The 22,847-nt window shown below is 44.3% G+C and overlaps 1 protein-coding gene across 3 annotated transcripts in view; it reads right to left on the reverse strand.

The window, feature by feature from the left end:
• The window catches only part of WDFY2 (WD repeat and FYVE domain containing 2), a 185,642-nt gene that overhangs the window by 102,923 nt on the left and 59,872 nt on the right, over positions 1–22,847 (reverse strand). For 2 of the 3 annotated variants that reach the window (XM_021065301.1, XM_021065303.1), the window contains exon 2: positions 5,056–5,123. In XM_021065301.1, coding sequence (XP_020920960.1) covers positions 5,056–5,123 — 68 coding nt within the window. Of the gene's footprint in view, positions 1–5,055; positions 5,124–5,264; positions 5,336–22,847 lie in introns of those variants that run through there. The other variant, XM_021065302.1, reaches the window with a different exon arrangement.

Genomic DNA, 22,847 nt, shown 5'->3' on the forward strand with positions numbered 1-22,847 from the left:
GTGACGATGGAAATCACCTGCCATATTAAACGCTCTGCCCTTAGTACACTGCACAGTGTTTGGTACGGAAGAAGCATTTCACGTGTGTTGACTGTCCAAAGAATTAAAGAAAACAGGATGAATATGTCTCTCTGCTTTTCCTCCTCTCTTGCCCTCACTTTCCTCACACTGTTTCCAGCTCAACACCTCCGAGGCGCCAGTGGGACACATGACTCAGTCCTTTCCCTAAAGATGCCAGAGATCCCGGAGAAAAAGTGCGAAGACAGGAACTGAGGGGTGTACGATCAGGACGAGGCTGAGCCAGACACTTGCAGGGACAAGTAGCAGAAACCCACCTGCAGGAACTTAAGCACCAATGGGCACATCCAGTACGAGAGAGGGAGTCTCTTTGACCTCAGAGGCAGAAGCAGAGCCAGGCTTGGGGGTTAGGAGGACGAGCAAGAAAACCTGAAGGCATCCCTTGCTCCCGTTTCTCTCCCTCTGGAGCCAAAGTGGTCCTTCCGCTGTGATTCACACTTCTTTTTAAGTGGATCAGCTTGCACTGTTACTTTAATGCACAGAAATGCCTCAAGGCTGCTGCATTTCCGTGTTCCCAGGGACCAGTCTGGGTTGAGACTAGCCCTTCCTACTTCAAGCTCTAAATTCCTGGGAAAGTCAAACTGGCTCAAGGGCAAAGAGCCTTAACCAGGCACGTCTGGTTCTCCTGGATCCCTGCAGGGGGGGTGGGGGGGGGGAGCTTCTCAGAAGAGAGTGGATGAGGACCGCCTCCGAGCAGTGGGTGGGTTTTTGATCGTGAGGTGCCTGCCCCTCCTCTTTCTCTCACCTGCCACTCTGGAAGTTCCGCAGTCTTATCACACGCTGCCTTCAAGCTCGGCCTTCACAACACCTGCCTTCCCACCTAATGCCTTCTCCAGCCTTCCCTCCATGAAACTTCAAACACTTCTCAGCCGTAAAATGTTACTATCCTACCTAGAACATGACAAATACTATTAAAAAGGTATTTTTTTCAGTGTTTACTTATTTTATTTTGTTTTCTTTTCGTTTGTTGTTGGGTGTACCCAAGAGCATGCCGAAGTGCCTTGATCAGGGATTGAACCTGACCCAGCAACTTCAGCCACTATAGTGACAACACCAGATCCTTAACTCACTGAGCCACATGGGAATTCCAATGGCTGTTTATCTTAGGTTCGGTGACTTTATCTTTTTCCAACTTCATTGAAGAGTAATTTTCAAATAAAATGGTAAGATATTTAAAGTGTATGATGTGCTGTGTTGGTCCACACTGTGGAAGGGCCATCAAGTTAGCATCTCCATCACCTCGCATACTTAAAATTTGTTTTTATTTGGTGAGAATATTTAAGTTATACTCTCTCAGCAAATTTTAACCATACGATACAGTGTTATCAGCTATAGTCACTATACGATGCACTAGATTCCCAGACCCTATTTATCCCATAACAGAACGTCTGCACCCTTTTACCAATCTCTCCCTATTTCTCCCACCTCTCTCCCATGGCAACCACTTTTCTATTCTATTTCTATGAATTCAACTTTTTTTTTTTTTTCCTTTTTAGAGTTGTACCTACAGCATATGGAAGTTCCCGGGCTAGGGGTGGAATTGGAGCTGCAGCTGCCCGCCTACACCACAGCCACAGCCACAGCCACAGCCAGGCCACATCCTTAACCCACTGAGCAAGGCCAGGGATCGAACTAGCATCCTTATGGATACTAATCTGGTTAATACATTGAGCCACAGCAGGAACTTTAACTTTTTTTTAACGGTATTTTAATGGACAAAGTAAACCATATATTACACAGATGTTTTCTTCCAGGCTTGGAATATTATTTATTATGTACCACACACAATATGGTCTCATCTGCCTCGTGTCACAGCCTCCAAATACACCATGCTTTTCTACTTATTCTGTAACTAATACCATATAACTGTTATTTAAGGATAATATTGAGTAACCTCTTAGCAAAATACCTTCCAATAGAAAGAACTGCAAAAAAAAAAAAAAAAAAAAAAAAAAAAAAAACCTTTGGAAATTCAATACACGAACAAAATAAATTCGAACTGATATGAAAATGTAGCCTATTTCCTTATGCAATAAAATTCTGCTTCTTTCAAGTTAAACAAAACTTCAATTCTAGCTCAGAGATCAGTTCCTATGTTAGCCAAACGCACACAAGCACTAAGAACAGAAAAGCCAGTTTCCGACCACCTGTGTGCAAAGAGCATGGCCTTTTGTTCTTTCACCTCTCCATGCCAGATGGAACCACCCAACAAGGAAAGACTACAGAAATCATCGTGACCACACGTGCCTTGTTCACCTGCAATTCCTCGCACCTAGCTCCACGGTCTGTGTACAGTAGGTGCACAGTAAGTGTTTTATTGATTAGAATGTGTACTTACATCTGTGCATTTACAAATCAATACTACAGATGCATGAGGCTTTCCCCGTGTTCATATGAACATATGTAAGGAGATGAGTATATGCTGGAGAAATGTCAAAAGGCAATCTTGGGCGTTCCATCGTGGCTATGATAACAAACCCGACTGGTATCCATGAGGACATGGGTTCGATCCCTGGCCTCTCTCAGTGGGTTGAGGATCTGGTGATGCGGTGAGCTATGGTGTAGGTCACGGATGCAGCTCGGATCTGGCATTGCTGTGGCTGTGGTGTAGGCTGGAGGCTGCAGCTCCAATTCAACCCCTAGCCTGGGAACTTCCATGTTTCATGGGTATGGCCCTGAAGACAAAAATAAATAAATAAATAAAGGCAATCTACTCAAACTATAAAGGGCATTCAGATCACCTAAGGGTCTTATTAAAATGCAGATCTGAGCCAGCAGATCTGGAGAGGAACCCAACATATGCATTTCTAGTAAGTTCTCAGGTGCCTCTAATGCTTCTGGTCCACACACTACATTTTAATAGGGAAGGAAGCCCTTCTTTTCTCCCTTTAGTAGAAGGCCACAGGCAAAACATGCAAATAGTTAGAAGGTCCTTCTCAGAGATCGAGCTCAGTCACTTAGGAAAATGTGTGATAATGTTCTTAGGGAAACTCATCTTTACGATCAGATTTAAGTCTTCACACAAGTACCTTGGGTCACTCGTGTAGACAGCTTAATAAACGATGAAAATGCAACGAGGGGCTTTGCTGTAGTCTCAGTTCTAGTCAAAGAGACCACGAGAGGCTGAGGCTAAAATGCGGAGGAGGGAGAGGGCGGATGAACAACCGCTCAGGATCCTGTGTCTCCACGAGGTTCCTATCAGTTATCAACATCCATCTCAGCAAGACCCGCTGTGCACTGTCCCCAGCCCGCCTCCTCCCGCCCAGGTCGGCCTCTCCTCTCTGCACAGCGATAGGCTTCTGGGGTCAACTCCACCTTGAAGGACTACAGAACTTGCCCATCTCGTCCTGCCAGATACTACGTCAAGTTTGATGAAAAAGACCATAGATAAGACGGGTTATACCACTTCCAATGAGAAAAAGAAAATCAATCAGAGAATCCCTTTCCCTTCCCATTAAGCCTTCAGCACTGCCAAGGCTGAAAAAGAAAGTTCACCCAAGGTCTCGGCTGTGCCAGGCTCTCTGCTGGAGGCATCGTGGGGAAGGGGTGAATGTAAGTACCCAGAGCTACAAGAAGTTTCTTCTCCGCTAATGCAGGGTGGGGCACTTGGCTCAACTTCGTGGTTGCCATCTATTCACTACAGTTCTAAAGACTTGCAAACTTTAAAGGTAAGTCTGAAAATCACAGAAATTCTTTACATCCTTAATAAGCTGTTCATAAACAGGCAAAACTATGTTGTTTAAGTGATTACAGTACTCTTTGGCCAGAGGCATAAACTTAACCACGTCTGCAATATAGCATGAACCTATTTTGGTTGCACACTGTGGCAGGTACTACTCAAACCAGGATACTTTTATGCAGGAGGCCCCAGGGCAAGTGAGCCCAAACAACCAACCTGGGGGATTTTTCTAGTGTCCATTTTAAATAAGATTTAAAGAAAGGGGAGGAGGGAACATGTTTAATAATACAACTGATAAAGAATTTAAGTAGTCATTTTACACTAAATATGGAATAGTTTACCCAAACTTCATTAATTTTCATGATAAAGCACTAGACTAAAAAGAAGTTTCCTATTTAGGAGAGCCAGCTCTCTCCTTGCAAAGGACCTTCTGCCACTGTAAGAATCTAAAAATCAGTCATCTTTTTTCTTTGTTCTTTTTTAAAAAGCATATTCGAAAGATTTGCTATTTACCAGTGCAAAGACATATTCCTCACACAGATTTTGGGGGAATGAGACTGACTTCTAATTAGAAGGTTTCAATCCAAAGCAAGTCCTTTTGAGAACCAAATGTCTGACACCAAATGTCTTAAATCTGAATAAACGAAGTAACGATAATGCAAGAAAAAATTTACTTCACAAATGTAATCACTAGACAAAAAATTCTGAATTGTCTAAGAAAGAATTTTACAAAAAAGTTAAAAAGTTGGAAAAGAGAGGGAGACTGCTGTAATCAGAGAGCCTATGTGCTTTAGTCCTCCCATTAATCTTATTCAGAAACTGTGAATATACAGTCAATTTCAAAACAATTTTCTTGTTTTATATATTGAGAGCTAAAATGATTAAAAAAAAATTTTTTTTTTTGGTCTTTTTGCCTTTTCTAGGGCCGCTCCTGCAGCATATGGAGGTTCCCAGGCTGGGGTCCAATCAGAGCTGCAGCTGCTGGCTACACCACAGCCACAGTAACACGGGATCCGAGCCGCATCTGCGACCTACACCACAGCTCACGGCAACACCGGATCCTTAACCCACTGAGCGAGGCCAGGGATCGAACCTGCAACCTCACGGTTCCTAGTCGGATTTGTTAACCACTGTGCCATGACGGGAACTCCTAAAATGATTTAAAATGGCACTTTCCATTATAGGGGCAATGCCAACCTCAGGATCTCTACTCAAGAAAATACAGAGAAGGCAAGCTGGGAAGGAAGGGCAGTTGAGGTCGATGTCTGATTTGTAAACACAGAGATCCAGATACTTACAAGGCATTACATGGTATATGCTTGGCCAATACTGTCCACTGTCTCTCTTTAACCACACACGAACAGTCCTGCAACAAGAAAAAATATGTGTGTCAAATCACGGTGTATTTAGTCTTGGGAAAATGCTGATAGACAGAAACCAAACTTCTTAATTACAGGTACAGTGGACCCTTGGACAACACGGGTTTAAATGACAGGGGTCCACTTACCCTGCATATTTTCTTTTCATTAACTACATACTAGAGGACTATGTCCTCCACCAACGGTTCCATCTGTAGATGCAGAACAGGTACAGAGGGCAGGGTCTAAAGTTATGTGCAGACTTTATACTGCAGAGAGGGTCACTCCCCCTAAACCTTGTGCTGTTCAAGGGTCAATTGTGTGTGTGTGTGTGTAACATAATTATATAATATACATTACATAAAATATGCATGTGTTTGTGTTTATAACTATACATATTTGTTTATTCATTTATGTACGTGCACACTGCTTATGCCTCTCTAAACATCCTACATTCCTTAAATTTAAGGCTGTATAGATTTAAAATTATACGACTTTTGGAGTTCCCGTCGTGGCGCAGTGGTTAACGAATCCGACTAGGAACCATGAGGTTGCAGGTTCGATCCCTGCCCTTGCTCAGTGGGTTAACGATCCGGCGTTGCCGTGAGCTGTGGTGTAGGTTGCAGACGCGGCTCGGATCCCGCGTTGCTGTGGCTCTGGCGTAGGCCGGTGGCTACAGCTCCGATTCGACCCCTAGCCTGGGAACCTCCATATGCCGCGGGAGCGGCCCAAGAAATAGCAACAATAACAACAACAACAACAAAGACAAAAGACAAAAATAAAATAAAATAAATAAAATGATACGACTTTTTATAAATTAAATATTTGAGGATAATTAAATTTTCCCTTCATCTATGTTTATATACATGCATGTGATAGTGTTTGCAAAGTATTTTGGCTGTTGTTTTGCTTCTCGGAGTATATGGCCTTTGCCCTTGTCTGCTGGAAGCACGTCTCCCTGGGGAGTAATCAGGATTTACCAGCAGAGGAAGAGAAAACGAAGCAACACGCAACATCTGACAGCACTCAAATGGATTACATAGTAAGTCCACAGACTTACAAGCCAGGTCATGGTCTTGAGAGAGGGTTTTTCCAAACATGGTCCAGGGATGGTGAACTCTGAGATTCAGACTGCTGAGCTAGAGGGCTGGCCATGGAACTCACCACAAAGGAACAGGGTGATCCTGCAACAAAGGCGGTGGGTGAAGTTCCAGGCCAGCAGGCCAGACAGAGACATGGCAGCCATCCAGGAGGGCTCAGAGGAGAGAGGCCACAGAGAGAACGCCGCTGGGATCTGACCAACCAGAAAGGGCCTACCAGGAGTTATACCAGCCACGGTGTCATCGGCACTTCACAAAGGCAAACACGGCTAAGAGGTAATGGGACACTGCCCAGAGAGCTGAGGAAGCAGCAAGCATCACACCAAGGGAAACAAGCAGTTGCCCGCTGCTGCCAGGAGAGCACAGACACCACACCCTTGAACCATCCCAGGGTAAAAAGCAGACACTGAGCATCTTTATCTCAGAGAAAGCAGGACACTCCCTAAATTAAGTCATCATAGTAGGCTAAGTTTTAAATTGTATTGGATTTCTTCCCCAGTTCATCAGTGGATCTCCCAGTCACATGAGGAAGAAAAAGGCTAAATACAAATGTAATAAAGAAAGGCCATTTTCTCTGCACAGCCATAAGATACAGTATAGCAATATACAGGGATACCATTACATGCATGTACAGGTAAAAATCCCATCTTTTTGGTCAACTATTCTAATTTGTGAGATGGACAGGTATAAGGGAAAATAATTCTTAAGAAATATTTCAATTCACACACTGTTTATATACGTATCAGTCTTCCTTAAATTCTTTTTACAATATATGCCAGTACAACATTTTAATATGGAGATTATTATCTCAGCAAGAATAAATACAGAAGTGACATCATGGAAAATGGCAGAGTAGGAAGCTCCAAGAATCAGATTTTGGACCAAATCAACTATTGAGCTGGGAAGAGTGGTCAGAATCACTGTTTCAGAATTCTGAAGTCTAGTTAGACACTCGAAGCATCCATGGGAATGCCTGATGAAGTCGAAGTCAGCGAATTTCATTTTACTTGCATGCCCCAACCCTGTAGCAGGCAGCTGTGGGGGTGGTATCCCATGGTCACAGAGTGGCTTGCTGGTACCTGTCCTCCAAAATACTAGGATGTGTGTTTTGATTTGCTTGCCAGTTCACTGAGAGACTAGAGAGACTGGCCGGTGTTTCAATCGCCTAGGTCTGAAAGGCTTCCTGGAAAATATACACCAAAAGAATTTAAACAGAAGGAAGACTCCTTTCTCCTTTATGAAATTTGGGAATTAAAAGAAATCTCTGGTTGACCTGAGAGATAAAAGAACAAAAACATCAATGATCATATGATCATATGCAACAAGAAATACTCTTTGCAGGAAGAGTTTGGAAAAGTCACCAAAGAGACAACTACAGCATATGACAAGTAACAACAGCAATCTTTAGAGAGGAGGGAGAATGTGATTTTCAGTCAGTTACCACAATATAATATTTAAAATCTCTAGCTCTCAATGAAAAATTGCAAAATATACAAAGAAACATGAAATGGCCATTCATAGCAAAAAAAGAAAGTGACAGTAACCACTGATAAAGCAGCCCAAATACTGACTGGCCTTACTAGACAAAGACTTTAGTCAACTATGAAAACATGCTCAAAGAACTAAGGGGAACTGGAGACAAAGAACTAAAGGAAATCAAGAGAAGGATGTATGAACAAGCAGGAAATATGAACAAAGAGACGGAAATCAAATTATATAAGGAAATTCTGGAGCTGAAAAGTACAACACTGAAGTGAAAAATTTACTAGAGAGTCAATCACAGGTGTGAGAAGACAGAAGAATCAGCGAACTTCAAGATAAGACACCTGACATTACCTAGTCTGAGGAAAAGCAAGAAAAAGAATGAAGAAAACTAAACAGGATCAATACAGACTTTTCCTGGAGTTGAAGCAATCATCTCTGATCATGAGACAAACAAGCTCGAGACAAAGTGCCAGAGATGAAGACCAGAAAAGACCCTGTGGCGTCAACAGTAGCACTGACCCACCAACCCTTTAGAAGAACTTCAGACTGGTTTGTGAGATGACTCAATTTATTTTTACCTTGAGCTACTGTTAGGTGGATTTTATCACCAGGATCTGAATACATGTTAACTGACAGAGGTTTTGGGTTTAGCTAACTGCCTGGACGATGCTGTCATTCACTGAGACGGGGATGCTGGAAAAGGACCAGATTTAGAGTCAGTATCATGAGTTCACTCTGGAGATTTGAGTCCGATCTTTGAGTTAGCCCAGCATTCCTAATTAGTGAACAAAAGACAAGTATAATTAAAACCGATCACACAAGTGACTATAAAGATTAAAGGTAAAGTTCTTGACACAGTGCTTGGCACAGAGCACGAGCACTAGATAATTGCCAACAATTAGTACTGTTGTCATTGATCATCACTATTGTTTAAAAACTCATCAAGGGAGTTTCCATCATGGCTCAGTGGAATCTGCCTAGGAACCATGAGTTGCAGGTTCAATCCCTAGCCTCGATCAGTGGGTTAAGGATCTGGTATTGCTCTGAGCTGTGGTGTAGTTCACAGACGTGGCTTGGATCCCATATTGCTGTGCCTGTGGTGTAGGCCAGCAGCTACAGCTCCACCTGGACCCCTAGCGTGGGGACCTCCATATGCCTCGTGTGTAGCCCTAAAAAGACCAAAAAAAAAAAAAAAAAAAAAACCCCACAAAAAACCCTCATGACTCAACCACAGCGTGGGAGAGTTCCTGTGCCCAACAAACTGAAACATCGGTGTACTGAGCACAGAAAGGTCTATTGGCGGGCCAGGCAAGGAGATGGCTGGCTCATCTGCCCCACCCCCCCAAAAAAGCCCAAACTCCCCTGAAACAAAACTGTAAAGCATTTTTAAAAGCCAGGTAGTGGGGATGGAGCCACGGGGTAAGTAATTAGCTTATGCACAATTCTCTGATTGGCTGAAGGTGAGGGGTTAACAAAATCAATCCTTAGGCTCCAGGAAGCCTGGGGGCTATATGCCTAAGGTCACCAAGTAGTTATCTTCCTTTTGGTGTGGGGAAGGGATTGGGGCGGGGCTATTTTCACATTTGCAAACACCTCAAGAAGTTTGGGGAAGCAACTACCCCTTAAAGGCCCCATGGGGTCCTGCTAGGTTACAAATTCAAGATTCCAAAACTTCTCGGCTTTGCCAACATATTGAACATCTTGTTTTTCTTCTTTGTTTGGCTGCACCTGTGGCATATGGACATTCCTGAGCCAGGGATGAATCTGAGCTGCAGCTGCAACATAAGCCACAGATGCAGCAAAACCATATCCTTAACTTGCTATGCCACAGTGGGAACCTGGAAACTTTTTTTTTTTTTTTTTTTGTCTTTCTGGGGCTGACCTGCGGCATATGGAGGTTCCCAGGCTAGGAGTTGAATTGCAGCTGCAGCTGCTGCCCTACACGGCAGCCACAGCAATTCCAGATCTGAGCCACATCTGTGATCTACACCACAGCTCATGGCAATGTTGGATCCTTAACCCACCGATCAAGGCCAGGGATAGAACCCACATCCTCGTAGATACTAGTCGGATTAGTTACCGCTGAACCACAGAGGGAACTCCACTCTTGAATATCTTAATCCTTGATATAAGGGATTTTACACTCTACAAAGGTGCCTTATAAATTGTTTATCCATTCCTGCAGCGTTTCTTTGCCATGTACTGAACATGTGCTAAGTGCCATGCTTTGTGCAGGAGCTCTCTATGGACAGACAAGGAAACATCGTGACAACGACACCTGATAAGAGCTGCAGGCTATTTTAGATTGATTTAAGGCCATGCAGGAAAGGTATCTGGTTCAGGAAGTGCTGACTCTGGAGCAATAATATTATCTGTTATTTATTTCTTTCATGGCACTGGCCAGAATCTTTTATTTGATCCACCTACTTGTAAGTGTGTTTATTATCTTGTCAAGGAACCAAAATAGAGTCAGCTCGCCCACCTGCAGTAAAACCAATCTACTGACCCGTAGCGTTTATTCCAAGGCGCCATACAAGGAGTCTGGGCGAGCCAGTGCCCCAAACGCTAGAACTTCCAGATGGGTTTCAGGATAGTGTTTTTAAGGGCCAGAGAAGGGGGAAGATCGCCAGATAGGGCCCAATTCTCTGATTGGTTGATGGTGAGGCAACAGGGTGGTGTCACGGGGGCAACCAAGATCCTCAGGCTCCTATAGGCCTGGGGCTGTGTGCTCACGGTCATCAAAGAGTTAACATCCTCCATCTGGTGGGGGCTCACGTCTGCGAGTCAACTCAGAAAAGGTGCCTCAGATACTCTTACCTCCATATACCTCCATGCTTCAGAGACGAGCTAAAGCAGAGGATACAGGGGAGAGGCTGGTTCCAACAGGCCCCACAGGGTCCTGCACTAGCCAACAAGCATGAGGATTCTTTTCTTGCTCACTACTTTCTATCCAGAGCACACGAGGGCATGGATATGGTAAATATATGATAAATATTTGGTGGATGAAGAAAAGCAGGGAGGAAGAAATTTTCCTCTACCCTTCTAGGTTCTTCTGGCAGGTCTAAGGATTAAATTGACCTGAGACAGATTAGCAGAAGAAAAGCAAACAAAAGCTTAATAACAAGTACACAAGGGAGAGACCCAGGAAAACTCTCCAAAAAGGCTAGAGCCCTCATCCTAGACACCCTCCTTGGCCAAAGACAAAAGAGGAAGTGGAGGGTGGGAGAGTTGGCCAGGCTGAGTTGCCAGGAAGAGCACAGTAAACAGGGTAGGCTTGTGATGCAGACTGCAGTCCCTGCCTTCTCCAAGGATAAGCGTTTCCAGAGAGGTGGTCCCCTCCTCCTCCCTCTTCCCAGGGAGAGGCGCTTGCAAGTGGAGATTTCCCTCACAAAGGTATTTCTTACAGGAAGGTAACTCCTACCAGATTTTCAGTTTTTCCCCTGTCTACTGTTTCCTTAGGAAATAACCAGCTTAACACTAAAATGCCAGGAATTCCCTTTGCGGCTCTGTGGTAACAAATCCCACTAGTATCCATGAGGATGCAGGTTCGATCCCTGGCCTCGCTCAGTTAGGGATCTGGCGTTGCTGTGAGCTGGGGTGTAGGTTGCAGATGCGGCTTGGATCCTGCGTTGCTGTGGCTGTGGTGTAGACCCCTAGCCTGGGAACTTCCACATGCCACACATGTGGCCCTAAAAAGCAAATAATAATAATAATATGCCAAAGAGACATACTTTGGGGAGGCAAATACTGCTCCCTAGAAGTGTTAGGCCGAGGCGGCAAAGACTGCTGCTTGTCTACACCAGATTCACGGCTCTTCTTCCTCAGCGGCATTTATACTGATCTGAGAGAGGTGGGCAAGGCACAAAGGCTGGTGGGGAAGACAAGACTTCAGGCTAGACCACATGCTTCGCAGAGTGTATGCGCTAGAGATGCTATGATAAACGAACAAAGAAGAAGTCTACTGGGCTTTCCAGGGGACGGTTTAGCCCAAAGAGTCCCCACCATGGCTTCCAACAAGCCCACAGGGTAGGTAGGATGGTTAATGTGACCTTACAGATGAGGCTTCTGAAGCACAGAGGCCAGGCCGCACCCGGCCACAGTGTGAGGCCTGAGGCCGTGTGCACTTCCTCAGCCACGACACCCCGCAGAACTGCTCCCTGATACGGCAGGTGAGGAAGGGAGGAAAATACGGTGAGTTTCATTTCATCGCACTGGGTTTAAAATGACGACAGATCATCTGAGCAGCTTGTCACAGGAGGGTTAGATAAAGGCAGCACTGCGCTTTGGGCACCAAGCTTGTCCCACTCTCATACCATTAGCTGAACCCATGGTCTTCCAGATGCATGAGTTACTTTTAAATATATTTTAAAAACATGGTGTGTACATACACATATGTATGTGTTCGTAAATGCATATATGAACGCATACACTTTTTTTAAAAAGAAAAGTGTTCCTAAAAATCCTGGTTTAAAAGAACACATATCAACACACTTAGTAGAGATTTGTTTCAAGATTTTTTTTTAAATAGGTAGCAGGATAATATTAGTTTTAATTTTAATAATAGTACCACACATTTCTACAGCAATAACAGCCTCCAAAACACCGTGCGTACACATTTAATGCTCACAAACCCCTATGAAATAGAAACCATCCTTTAGAGATGAAAATGCAAGGCCCAGAGAGCTTAAGCGATGTGTCAGGAACTAGTGAGTGGATGCAGTTATTTTAGATTCCGTGCTCTCTTCACTAAATATACTGCTTTCCTTACACCAACATGTATCTGGCAATTGATATACTTAACAATCTAGAAATAAAATGCTGGGAGTTCCTGCTGTGGCAGCATAGGTTGAGGATCCTTAACCCACTGATTGAGGCCAGGGATAGAACCCACATCCTCACAGATACTAGTCAGGTTTGTTTCCATTAAGCCACAATGGGAACTCTGAAAAAATATAAAACATTTTCCAAAAAATGCTATGAAAGTATCTGTTCTCTTATATTCACAGGTGTAATAGCAGTTTAAAAAAAAAAAAATACTGCGTCCTAGAGCTCAAAAGTACATTTTCAATGGCTAAGAATGTCTTAGATAAATGTAAATTCCACTATGAAAAGAAAAGTTAGTACTCATTTCCCCACAAATTATATTTTAAAAGCCCCACAACAAGCTTTTTATAGTAAGTGAAAACTTTTTTTTTTTTTTTTTGGGCTGCACTCATGGCATGAGGAAGTTCCTGGGCCAGGGATTGAACCTGCACCACAGCTGTAACCCAAGCCACAGCACTGACTACGCCGAGTCCCTTAACCACTAGGCTACAAGGGAACAGTAGTAAAAACTTTCTTCCTAGGGGAAAAAAAAAAAAGAGAGAGAAAAAAAACAGCTGTGATTAGAGTCGGCGTTAAGCCAGCAGAGGTCAGTGTATTGGAGAAGAAAAAAAGCATGACGGTGCTGAAATGTACACACAGAACCCGACGCAGCGCTGCACTGCCCAGCTTGCCACCTCCTGTTTGCCTCTCCCCCTGCCTTTTCCTCTCCCCCAAGTTCTTAAGCATCAGGCAGAAGCTGACACAGGGGAGAGGCAATGCTCATCTTAAAATCAGTAAGACAAGGGGCCTCCAGGGGGCCTCAGTCAGTCCAGCAGCTGAGCTACTTTGAAAATAGCATAGTCTTATCTATGTCAGACATAGCTGACCACATTTCAACAAATAAAAATTACACTTAAATATTAGCCTTAAATATTACTCCTTATGCCTAAAAAAGTGCTTTTAAGGTTAAAATAGATGTTAGATAAACTGCAGCATTTATCAAAACTCCCCTATCATCAGAGTTGGTTGGCTCCTTAACTGAGTTTGAAGTACAGCCAGAGGAAACCACATTTTATCATACTCGGCATCTGCCATGGGGCCAAACCCCACACCAGCTCCTAAACCGCTGTTCATCATTTATGATATATCAAAAGGATCGGTCCAAAATTCCTCCCTCCAGTTCTCTGATTAGACCTGCACAGCAGCCTCGTGCAGAAGGGCAGCAGCCCAGCTGCCCGAGAAATCTCAACACCGTGTGAGTGAGACAATGGAAGGAACTAGAAGTCCTTCATTTTACAGCTCCAGCATCCATTAGCCCTCTAAAGAAAAGAAAGGGAGTGGTGTTCCGTGCGGCCTCCCAGCCCACCCAAGACCCTCCAAAGAACCCAAGCCAGCGCCTGTCTAGGCTGCACCCGTAACCAGGACACGTGTGTCCTCCGCACAGGCAGCCTTCAGCCCAGCAGCCAACAGGGTCGCACAGAGGGGTCAATCAAGACGAGGAGCCAGACATGCCCTTTACGAGATCCCCCAAATTTTCATTGGTGTGACTCCCTTGTTTGGACCTGTGCTGAGACACACAGTGGCCGTACAGTTTAGTTAGACACAGCTGCTGAACTGCGTGTGCATGTGAGTCAGTGCATGGACACACTCATTTACACATATGGCCGAGCACCACACCAGGTCCACCCTCCCACAACCGCTCCAGGAACATACCCTGTGTTCTGGATTCCATCCTTAAGTCCATTCATACCAGCGGAAACTGGAACAACTTGGATTTTCGAAGCCTCTTAAAAATCTAGAAGTTAGGAACTCTGCCCCAAATCCCCACAAGGGCTTATGCATTCAATCACTGACTTGATCATTAATTCATTCAACAAACATTTACTAAACACCTACTGGGTACTAGTACGTGATAGGCACAAAAACAAAAAGCCATCTCGGCAAGGTAAGATCTACGTGAGGGAGAAGCCCACGCTGCTGCAGGAACCCCAGAGAGCATCTCACTCGGCCGATGGAGCCGGGTAAGGCGATGGCGGAGCAAACTTCCCAGAGATGATGCTGTTGGAAACGCAGGATGAGGGCGCATGTGCCAGAGGACAGGGTGAGAGGGTGGGGCACGTTCCTGGGAGGAGGTGGGGAGCAGGAGGCAGCAGCAGGGGGCGAGGGGGCAGCAATGAGAAAGCGGCCTGGACAAAGACGCAGGCAGGAGGCCACTGAGGGCTTCACGTGTCCCGCCAAAGAGTCTGGGTTTTACAGAGGATGACGGCTGCTGGAGGATAAGCAGCCGGTCATAGCATCCTAGTATTTTTGTGTGTTTGAGGGAAGCCTGGAAGAAGCCTGGTTACCCTGAAGTAACCAGTTAGAAGGATGTGGGCACTAAACCAGGCAAAATAGGATGAGGCCCCAGAAGAGAGAAGAGGCCAAATTTCTGAGCATTTAGGAAGGAGAAGCCTGGTGCACAGGAACAGTGGTGCCATTCATCAATACGCGATTTTTGTGGAAGGCACTAGTGACTTCGTCTTGAACGTGCTGCACTTGGAGACTGAATTAGGGCTGTCGAGGAGGGAACCAACTGCCTGCCTGCTTGGACTCCAAGGGCAAGACCTACCCGAAAACTAAGATCTGGGAGTCACCAGCACATAAGCAAGAGACTGAAGTCACTGGTGAAGAAGGAAAGAGAGCTAAAGACAAACCCCTGAATAAGACCAAAAGTTAGGGGGTGTAGAACGGAAAAGATCTGCGAAGACCTTAGTATGGGCCACCAGGGAAGCAGAAGAAAAACCCTTTACTTCGCAGCCCCAGCACATGTCCTCATTTTGGGTACAGAAAATTAAGGTCACCATAAACATACCTAAGAACGGAACCAAATTCACAGTGAGAACGTGCCCACAATAAAAAAAACTATCTATATAGGTCACTTTTCTGAGGGAAGAGGGAAGACTGGGGGTGGTAACAAACAGGAGACCACAGGTTGCTAAGCTACTGAGTAAAATAAGACGGGGCGTCTACTCATGTCGAAATCCAGGCTTTTAAAAATGTGCCCTAGAATGATGCAACCTTCATTAGTTACCATAGCGATGAGCTTCATTTCCCAGGGGACAATTGTTATTTTTGCCACCACTGAAGGAACTTGGGGGGAGGTGGGAGGGGAGAGTGAATCCCACTGTGATGTGAAGACCCTGGATTTGCAAGGAATACTTTTCTAATAGACGGCACATGACAATCTCAATTCGAACGCAAGTCAGTTCCTGGCAATCTACAAACTAAGAAAAACTTTTGAGCAAGGGGATGTCCGTCAAAGTCTTTTTGTAGTTTTTACAGCTTTCAAGGGAAAAAAAAAAGTGCCTCTAGTACAGAGAATATTGTGGAAATTCCTAGATACCAGAGTTGATTTTCGTCTATGATTCTCTGTAGTAAGAACGACGAGATTCTCGTTATATGCAGTCAGATCACATGTAGTAAATAAACGAAACCCAATCTTCTGCAAAACGCTGTATCTCTGTCTTGAGAGTTTTTCCAGGCAAAGACAGAGGCTGCAGTGTGGTGTGAAGGAAGGCGGCTGGGGTGTCAGAGCCGGGGGCTCAAGCTGGGAGCTCTCCAGCTCCGAGACCACACTGCCAAGCAGCTCAGTTCCAAATGCGAACCACCTCACCACACTGGACCTAAACAACGCTGCTGAACCACACACACCTGGATTTCTTTTCCCACGGCTGCAGCAAGCTAGCACACACAAACACCTGGATTTTATTCTCCATAGCTGTAGCAACCTAGCAACTGGTGGCTGGAGAACAGGTGTGGTTGTTTTACATTTCAGCACCTTGAGCTCTGAATGGTATCCCTGCTCTAAAACAAAAACGTTCTTTTGGTCATTTGCAGGCCTGTGCTTCATCAAGGGTACTTATTACAGCCATTCTCCCACAACATTTTAAACAGCTGGGTCGTTTCTCTCCAACTAAGGTCGTGAAAGGCCTTTACAATTAAGGATTGCCAAAAAATCACAATCCAGTGGCAATACCTTGTTCTTTAAAATTCTAATGATAGCCATCACTATTAAGTGCCTGCTGTATGCCAGGTATTTTGCACACAGTATATTTTTTAAATTTTATTATAGTTGATTTACAGCAAAGTTATACATATATACAGTTACACACACACACATTCTTTTTGGTATTCTCTTCCATCGTGGCCTATCCCAAGAGCCTGGATCTAGTTCCCTGTGCTATACGGTAGGACCTAGTTGCTTGTCCTTTCTAAACGTAATAGTTTGCATCTATGAATCCCAAACTCCCCATCCATCCCTCTCCCTTGCCCCTCCCCCTTGACAACCACAGGTCTGTTCTCTATGTGAGTCTGCTTCTGTTTCGTAGATAAGTTCACTTGTGCCACGTTTTAGATTCCACGTATTAGTGATATCATAAGGTATTTGTCTTTCTCTTTATAACTTGCTTCACTTAGTATGAGAAGCTCTAGTTGCATCCACGTTGCTGTGAATGGCATTTTGTTCTTCTTATGGCTAATATTCCATTCTATATATTCCCCTGTGGTATATATGTACCACATCTTTTTTATCCATTCATCTGTTGATAGAAATTTAGGTTGTTTCCATGTTTTGGCTACTACGAACAGTGCTGCTATAAACATAGGGGTTCACTATCTTTTTGAATTATAGTTTTGTCTGGATATATGCCCAGGAGTGGGACTGCTGGATCATATGGGAGTTCTATGTTTAGTTTTCTGAGGAACCTCCATACTGTTTTCCACAGCCATTGCACCAATTTACACTCCCAACAAGAGTGTGGGAGGGCTCCCTTTTCTCCACACCCTCTCCAGCATTTGTTGTTTGTAGACTTTTTAATGATGGCCATTCTGACCGGTGTGAGGTGGTATCTTGTAGTTTTGATTTGCATTTCTCTAATAATGAGTGAGGTTGAGCATCTTTTCATGCGCCTACTGGCCATCCATATGTCTTCTTTGGAGAAATGTCTATTTAGGTCTCCTGCCCATTTTTCGACTGGGTTGTTTGTTTTCTTATTGTTGAGTTGTATAATTCATTGCTTTTTTATAATGTATAAAATGAAGTCACAAAACGAGATTAAATGGACCTAGATGCCAGGTGAGAGAGTACGAACACATATAGAATATATGGACTTGTTATCTTTATCAATCAGGAGTGAAAGCCTTGAGAGAAAGAAGCAACCTACCCCAGGCCTTAATTCTGAGCAATTTTATTACTAAAACACACTATTCGATGTCTGCAAATAGTTTCGTTGCATCCTAGATTTGTTTGGCATATTTTGTTTTCTTGCTAATTTCTCTTAGTAGCTAATGTTTAAGCACAGCCTTCATGCCCGGCATAGTTGCAGGTTTTAGTGACTGCAGACTCCTTTCCCTCCAACAGCGGTCACTGGGTATCTGCTCCCCCATGTTAATACAACACCCCTACAAGCCTTCAGGGCCCCTGGGCAAAAGCAAGCTCCAGGACCACACCCTATCTTAACAGCGTTAGGACAGTCACGCTAGCTATCAGTGCTATCTGTTAGCAAGCCCCTCTCCCCAAGGGACAATACATTCCTCGAAAACCTCAAAATTCTTACCTTTGAGTGTTTTTATCTTTGACTTTCTTAATACCTACAGTACTTTTATTTTGAGTACATATAATACTGACCATAAGAAAGATGCTTGAAAAAGGTCATAAAAATACATGAAGGGGAAATAAAAAAAAAGATTAAAGCATGAACACATCCCCAGTGCAGTGGTGGAGAGCAGCTCAGAGGGAGGCATCGGGAATGCACGAGAGGTCAGGCAGCTGGAAGTTCCCGGGGATTAGCCTCAGCAACACCCTCTGTATCTCAGCCAGAGTCCCTCACAGGCCAGAGGGACGTCAAGACAAGCCTTGAGCTGTCAGTCTGAGCAGGTCAATAGTATGACGGGCTTCATCAATATCGCCCATTAGGAGGGATACAGATGGAATCACCAGAGGAAGAACACAGATAGCAACGTTGCTCTTGGCTCTGCAGGCAGTGGGAGGGCAGAGTCTGCGCCATCCTCCTCACCTCGACGTCCCCCACAGCCAGCTACAGAGGCTGGCATGCGACAGATGCTCAACAGGGACTTCATCAAACAGTAACCTCAACGAGCAGTGATTCAGAGATGCCCCGGGCTGCCTCTGCTCTGCACCTACAGATGCATGAACTACTCGCTTCCAAGGCAGCCACATGTAGCAAAATGGCCAGGAATTTTAAAATCATTAAAGCATTGCAGGATCGGGGGGATGGAGAGTGAAGGGGCATGGAATTTCCATTTGGGAAATGGGTGGTGGTGACTGTGCATCTACTGAATGCCACTGAGCTGAAGACTTAAAAATGGTTATAATGTTAAATTTTATGTTAGGTCTATTTCACCACAATCTAAAAAAAAAAAAAAAAAAAAAAAAAAAAAAAACAATAATTTTTTAATCTTCAAAAAAAAGAAACACTGTGTAGTCTTTTTTTTTGGCTTTTTGGCTTTTTGGCTTTTCTTGAGCCGCTCCCACGGCATATGGAGGTTCCCAGGCTAGGGGTCCAATCAGAGCTGTAGCCACTGGCCTACGCCAGAGCCACAGCAATGTGGGATCTGAGCCGGGTCTGCAACCCACACCACAGCTCATGGCAATGCCAGATCCTTAACTCACTGAGCAAGGCCAGGGATCGAACCTGCAACAACCTCATGGTTCCCAGTCAGATTCATTTTCACTGCACCACAACAGGAACTCCAGGATCCATGTTTTTGTTTGTTTGTTTGTTTGTCTTTTTGCCTTTTCTAGGGCTGCTTCCCGTGGCATATGGAGGTTGCCAGGCTAGGGGTCTAATCAGAGCTGTAGCCACTGGCCTACACCAGAGCCACAGCAACGCCTGATCCGAGCACGTCTGCGACCTACACCACAGCTCACTGCAACGCCGGATCGTTAACCCACTGAGCAAGGCCAGGGATGGAACCCGCAACTTCATGAGTCCTAGTCAGATTCATTAACCACTGAGCCACGACGGGAACTCCCAACACCGTGTAGTTTTCATAGAGTTGCCAGAGTCACAGCACTTAGGAGACAGCTGTGGACAGATTGGTCTTAAATAATAGGTCTGCACAGGCATCCGGGCTGAGAAAAAGTAAAAGGAATTCACGTGCCATCCCAGCAGGGTAAGGCGGTGGGCTGCTCAACCAGCTCAAATGCAAGTCAAACTCGGGGTTTGGAGGAATTAGATTTGACATCCCTTGAAAAAAGGACCAAAGGAGAGTTTCTGAAGCAGGTATAAGTGGTAAGGTTATGTAACGAAAGGGGGTGTTTTCAAAACACTGCTTTGGCCTAGTGAACACCCTGGATTAGACAAGAGAAAACGGAAAAGCTACAAAACCAGGGAGAGCCCGCTACAGGGATTAACACGTTAGGATGCAGTAGTGACTAAGGAATAAGAGGAAGAACCAAATCCAACACACATTTCTAAGACGGAATCAAGAGAAGGAGAAAGAGCCAAAGACGGCTACAGCATCCCCAGCCTGGAGAGCCATGCAATGATGAGCAAGACTGTGCCACATGCTACTGGCCCATATTTTAAAAAAACAAGGAAAGGCCTCATAAAGTCAAATCGCTTTTCGCAGAGGAAGGAACTAGAAAATCTCACTGATGTCCAGCAGTGTGACAGAACAGACACTCTCAAAAGACCTTCTGGATTATGACAATCAAAATGCTAGGGGAAATTTACCAGAACTTGATTTTTATTGTTGCTATTTTAAAACTCTACCAACTTATGTGAAAGTGAAGGATCTGCAGATCCCTAAAACTCTACTAGGGAGTTTGTAATAGTTTTCAACCTTAAAAGTTGCTTTTGGATCCTAGAGATCTTAATTATCCCTTTAATGCCACGCTGGGCATGGGCTATAGGAGAAATGGCCTAGCGCCTGACCAACACGGCAAATCCCATAAGAGACCCTATTTAAGCTGGGATTCCAGAGGCTACACCCTTAGAGGAAGAGCTTATAAGGAACGCCTGGAGTTCCAGTCGTGGCTCAGCAGTTAAAGAACCCAACTAGTATCCATTAGGACTCGGGATTCAATCCCTAGCCTCGCTCAAGGGGTTAAGGATCCGGCGTTGCCTGCTATAGGGATTAACACATTAGGATACATTAGTAGCAGAGGAATGCTGCTGTGGCTCTGGAGGAGGCTGGCGGCTACAACTCCAATTAGACCCCTAGCCATATGCCGCAGGTGCAGCCCTAAAAAGACAAAATGAAAAAAAAAAAAAAACTCCTACATGCAAAAACAGGACATCAAGGATACTTCTCCGGATAAAAGAAAATTTTTAAAAATTAAAAATCAAGCTGATCTCCACAAGCTGACCTTCATGAAAGATTCAGTACAAATTTAATCTACCTGTGTCATCTGAACAGCCTCAAGTGGAGAATTTAATTTGAAGTGGTCCTAGATTTTATAATGTCCTCAGGCAACCAACAGAAGCCAAAGTAAACAGTCTCATGGAGGAGCTCAATTTCAAAGAGACCTTAAAAAATTTCCCTAGGTGAATTTCTAAGGAAAGTGAGTGGATCACTGTTTTTAAAAAATAACAAAACTCGCTAGGAAACGAGGTATCACAGAAGGAGAACCAGTAAGAACAGAAGAACAAAAAGAGATGAACAATGACTTCAGGTAAAATCATGAGAAACATAAGTACATTTGATGTGTTTCAGGAAAAAAAGAAAGTTTAAAAACGAACCAAGAGCAAGCAGGTCAGGAAAAGAGCCAAACAGAACTTCTGAAAATGAAAAATAAATTACTGAAATTAATACTTCTTTTTCTGTTTTTTTTTGGGGGGGGGAGGGGCACACTTGAAGCATATGGAAGTTCCCAGGCTAGGGGTCAAATCAGAGCTATAGCCTCTGGCCTACACCACAGCCACAGCAACTCGGGATCCAAGCCATGTCTTCGACCTACACCACAGCTCACGGCAACATTGGATCCTCGACCCACTGAGCAAGGTCAGGGATCGAACCCGAGTCCTCCTGGATGCTAGTTGGGTTCCTCACTGCTGAGCTACAACGGAACTCCCAAAATTAAAATTTCAATGAACAGGAGCTCCTGTCATGGCTCAATGGAAACGAATCTGACTGGGAACCATGAGGTTGTGGGTTCAATCCTAGGTTTCACTCAGTGGGTTGAGGATCCAGTGCTGCCGTGAGCTGTGGTGTAGGTTGCAGACACGGCTTGGATCTGGTGTTTCTGTGGCTCTGGTGTACGTGTGGCTGCAGCTCCCATTGGACCCTTAGCCTGGGAACCGCCATATGCTGTAGGTGTGGCTCTAAAAAAGACAAAAAAAAAAAAAATTTCAATGGACAAATGAAACACATTAGACACAAAGAGAGGATTTATAAATTAGAAAATAAACAAAAAACAATCTACAATATAGTCCTCACAAAGACATGCAAAATAAGTTTACAAACATGAAGGACATAGTGAAACAGATTAGAATGAAAAGGTCTAAGATAAGGATATTTGGAAGGACTCAGCAAGAGAGTGAGCAAAGAGGCAACAGTTGAGAGATAATGGCTCAAACTCTGACTGAAATTTTGAAAGATGCCAATTCTAAGATGAAGACTCTCAATGACAGGAAATCAGCCCAGATCAGACCAGAAGTTCTTTCCTTTCCTAGATGAACGGATTGAACCATGAACTGATCAGTAACTTAGCTACTATCCTATTTTCCTGATATCCTAGAACTTTAGACCAAAAACATTCTTTTCTCTAAGAACACATGTGAGCCTTGGTAGAGAGAGTGGGAGTCCAGTCACCAGTCATGAACCATTAGATCCTGGCCTTTCTTCTTTGCTGCCCCTTTTCTCATAAGAAACAGATATACACGTCTCCATACCACCTCTTGGTGACTCAGTGGTGACTGGAAAGGCTCCATGAAGAACACAGACACAGGTTAGGCAGAACACAGTGCTGGGAAGCAACCTGAGCTAATGAAATTAAATAGAGCAGGGCAGCAAATATAAAGTCCATCCATTTTGTCTGCCTTCCTCTAATTTTTTTATCCTTTACAAAACTCCCTACAATGAATAAAGCAAAAATATAATCATTCCCAATAGATGTGTGAAGGTGCTAGGAATCTAGAGGAATTAAAGGATCTGATGAAAGTTGCAGAGGAAGAAAACGGGAAACGTCACATTAAACATATTAAAACTCTATTGTCTTGGGAGCGCCTGTTGCGGCTCAATGGTAACGAACCCCACTAGTATCCATGAGGACGCTAGTTCAATCCCTGGCCTTGCTCAGTGCGTTAAAGATCCAGCGTTGCCATGAGCTGTGGTGTGGAT

The sequence above is a fragment of the Sus scrofa genome, chromosome 11 (genome assembly GCF_000003025.6).
Source record: "Sus scrofa isolate TJ Tabasco breed Duroc chromosome 11, Sscrofa11.1, whole genome shotgun sequence".
Taxonomy (NCBI): Eukaryota; Metazoa; Chordata; class Mammalia; order Artiodactyla; family Suidae; genus Sus; species Sus scrofa.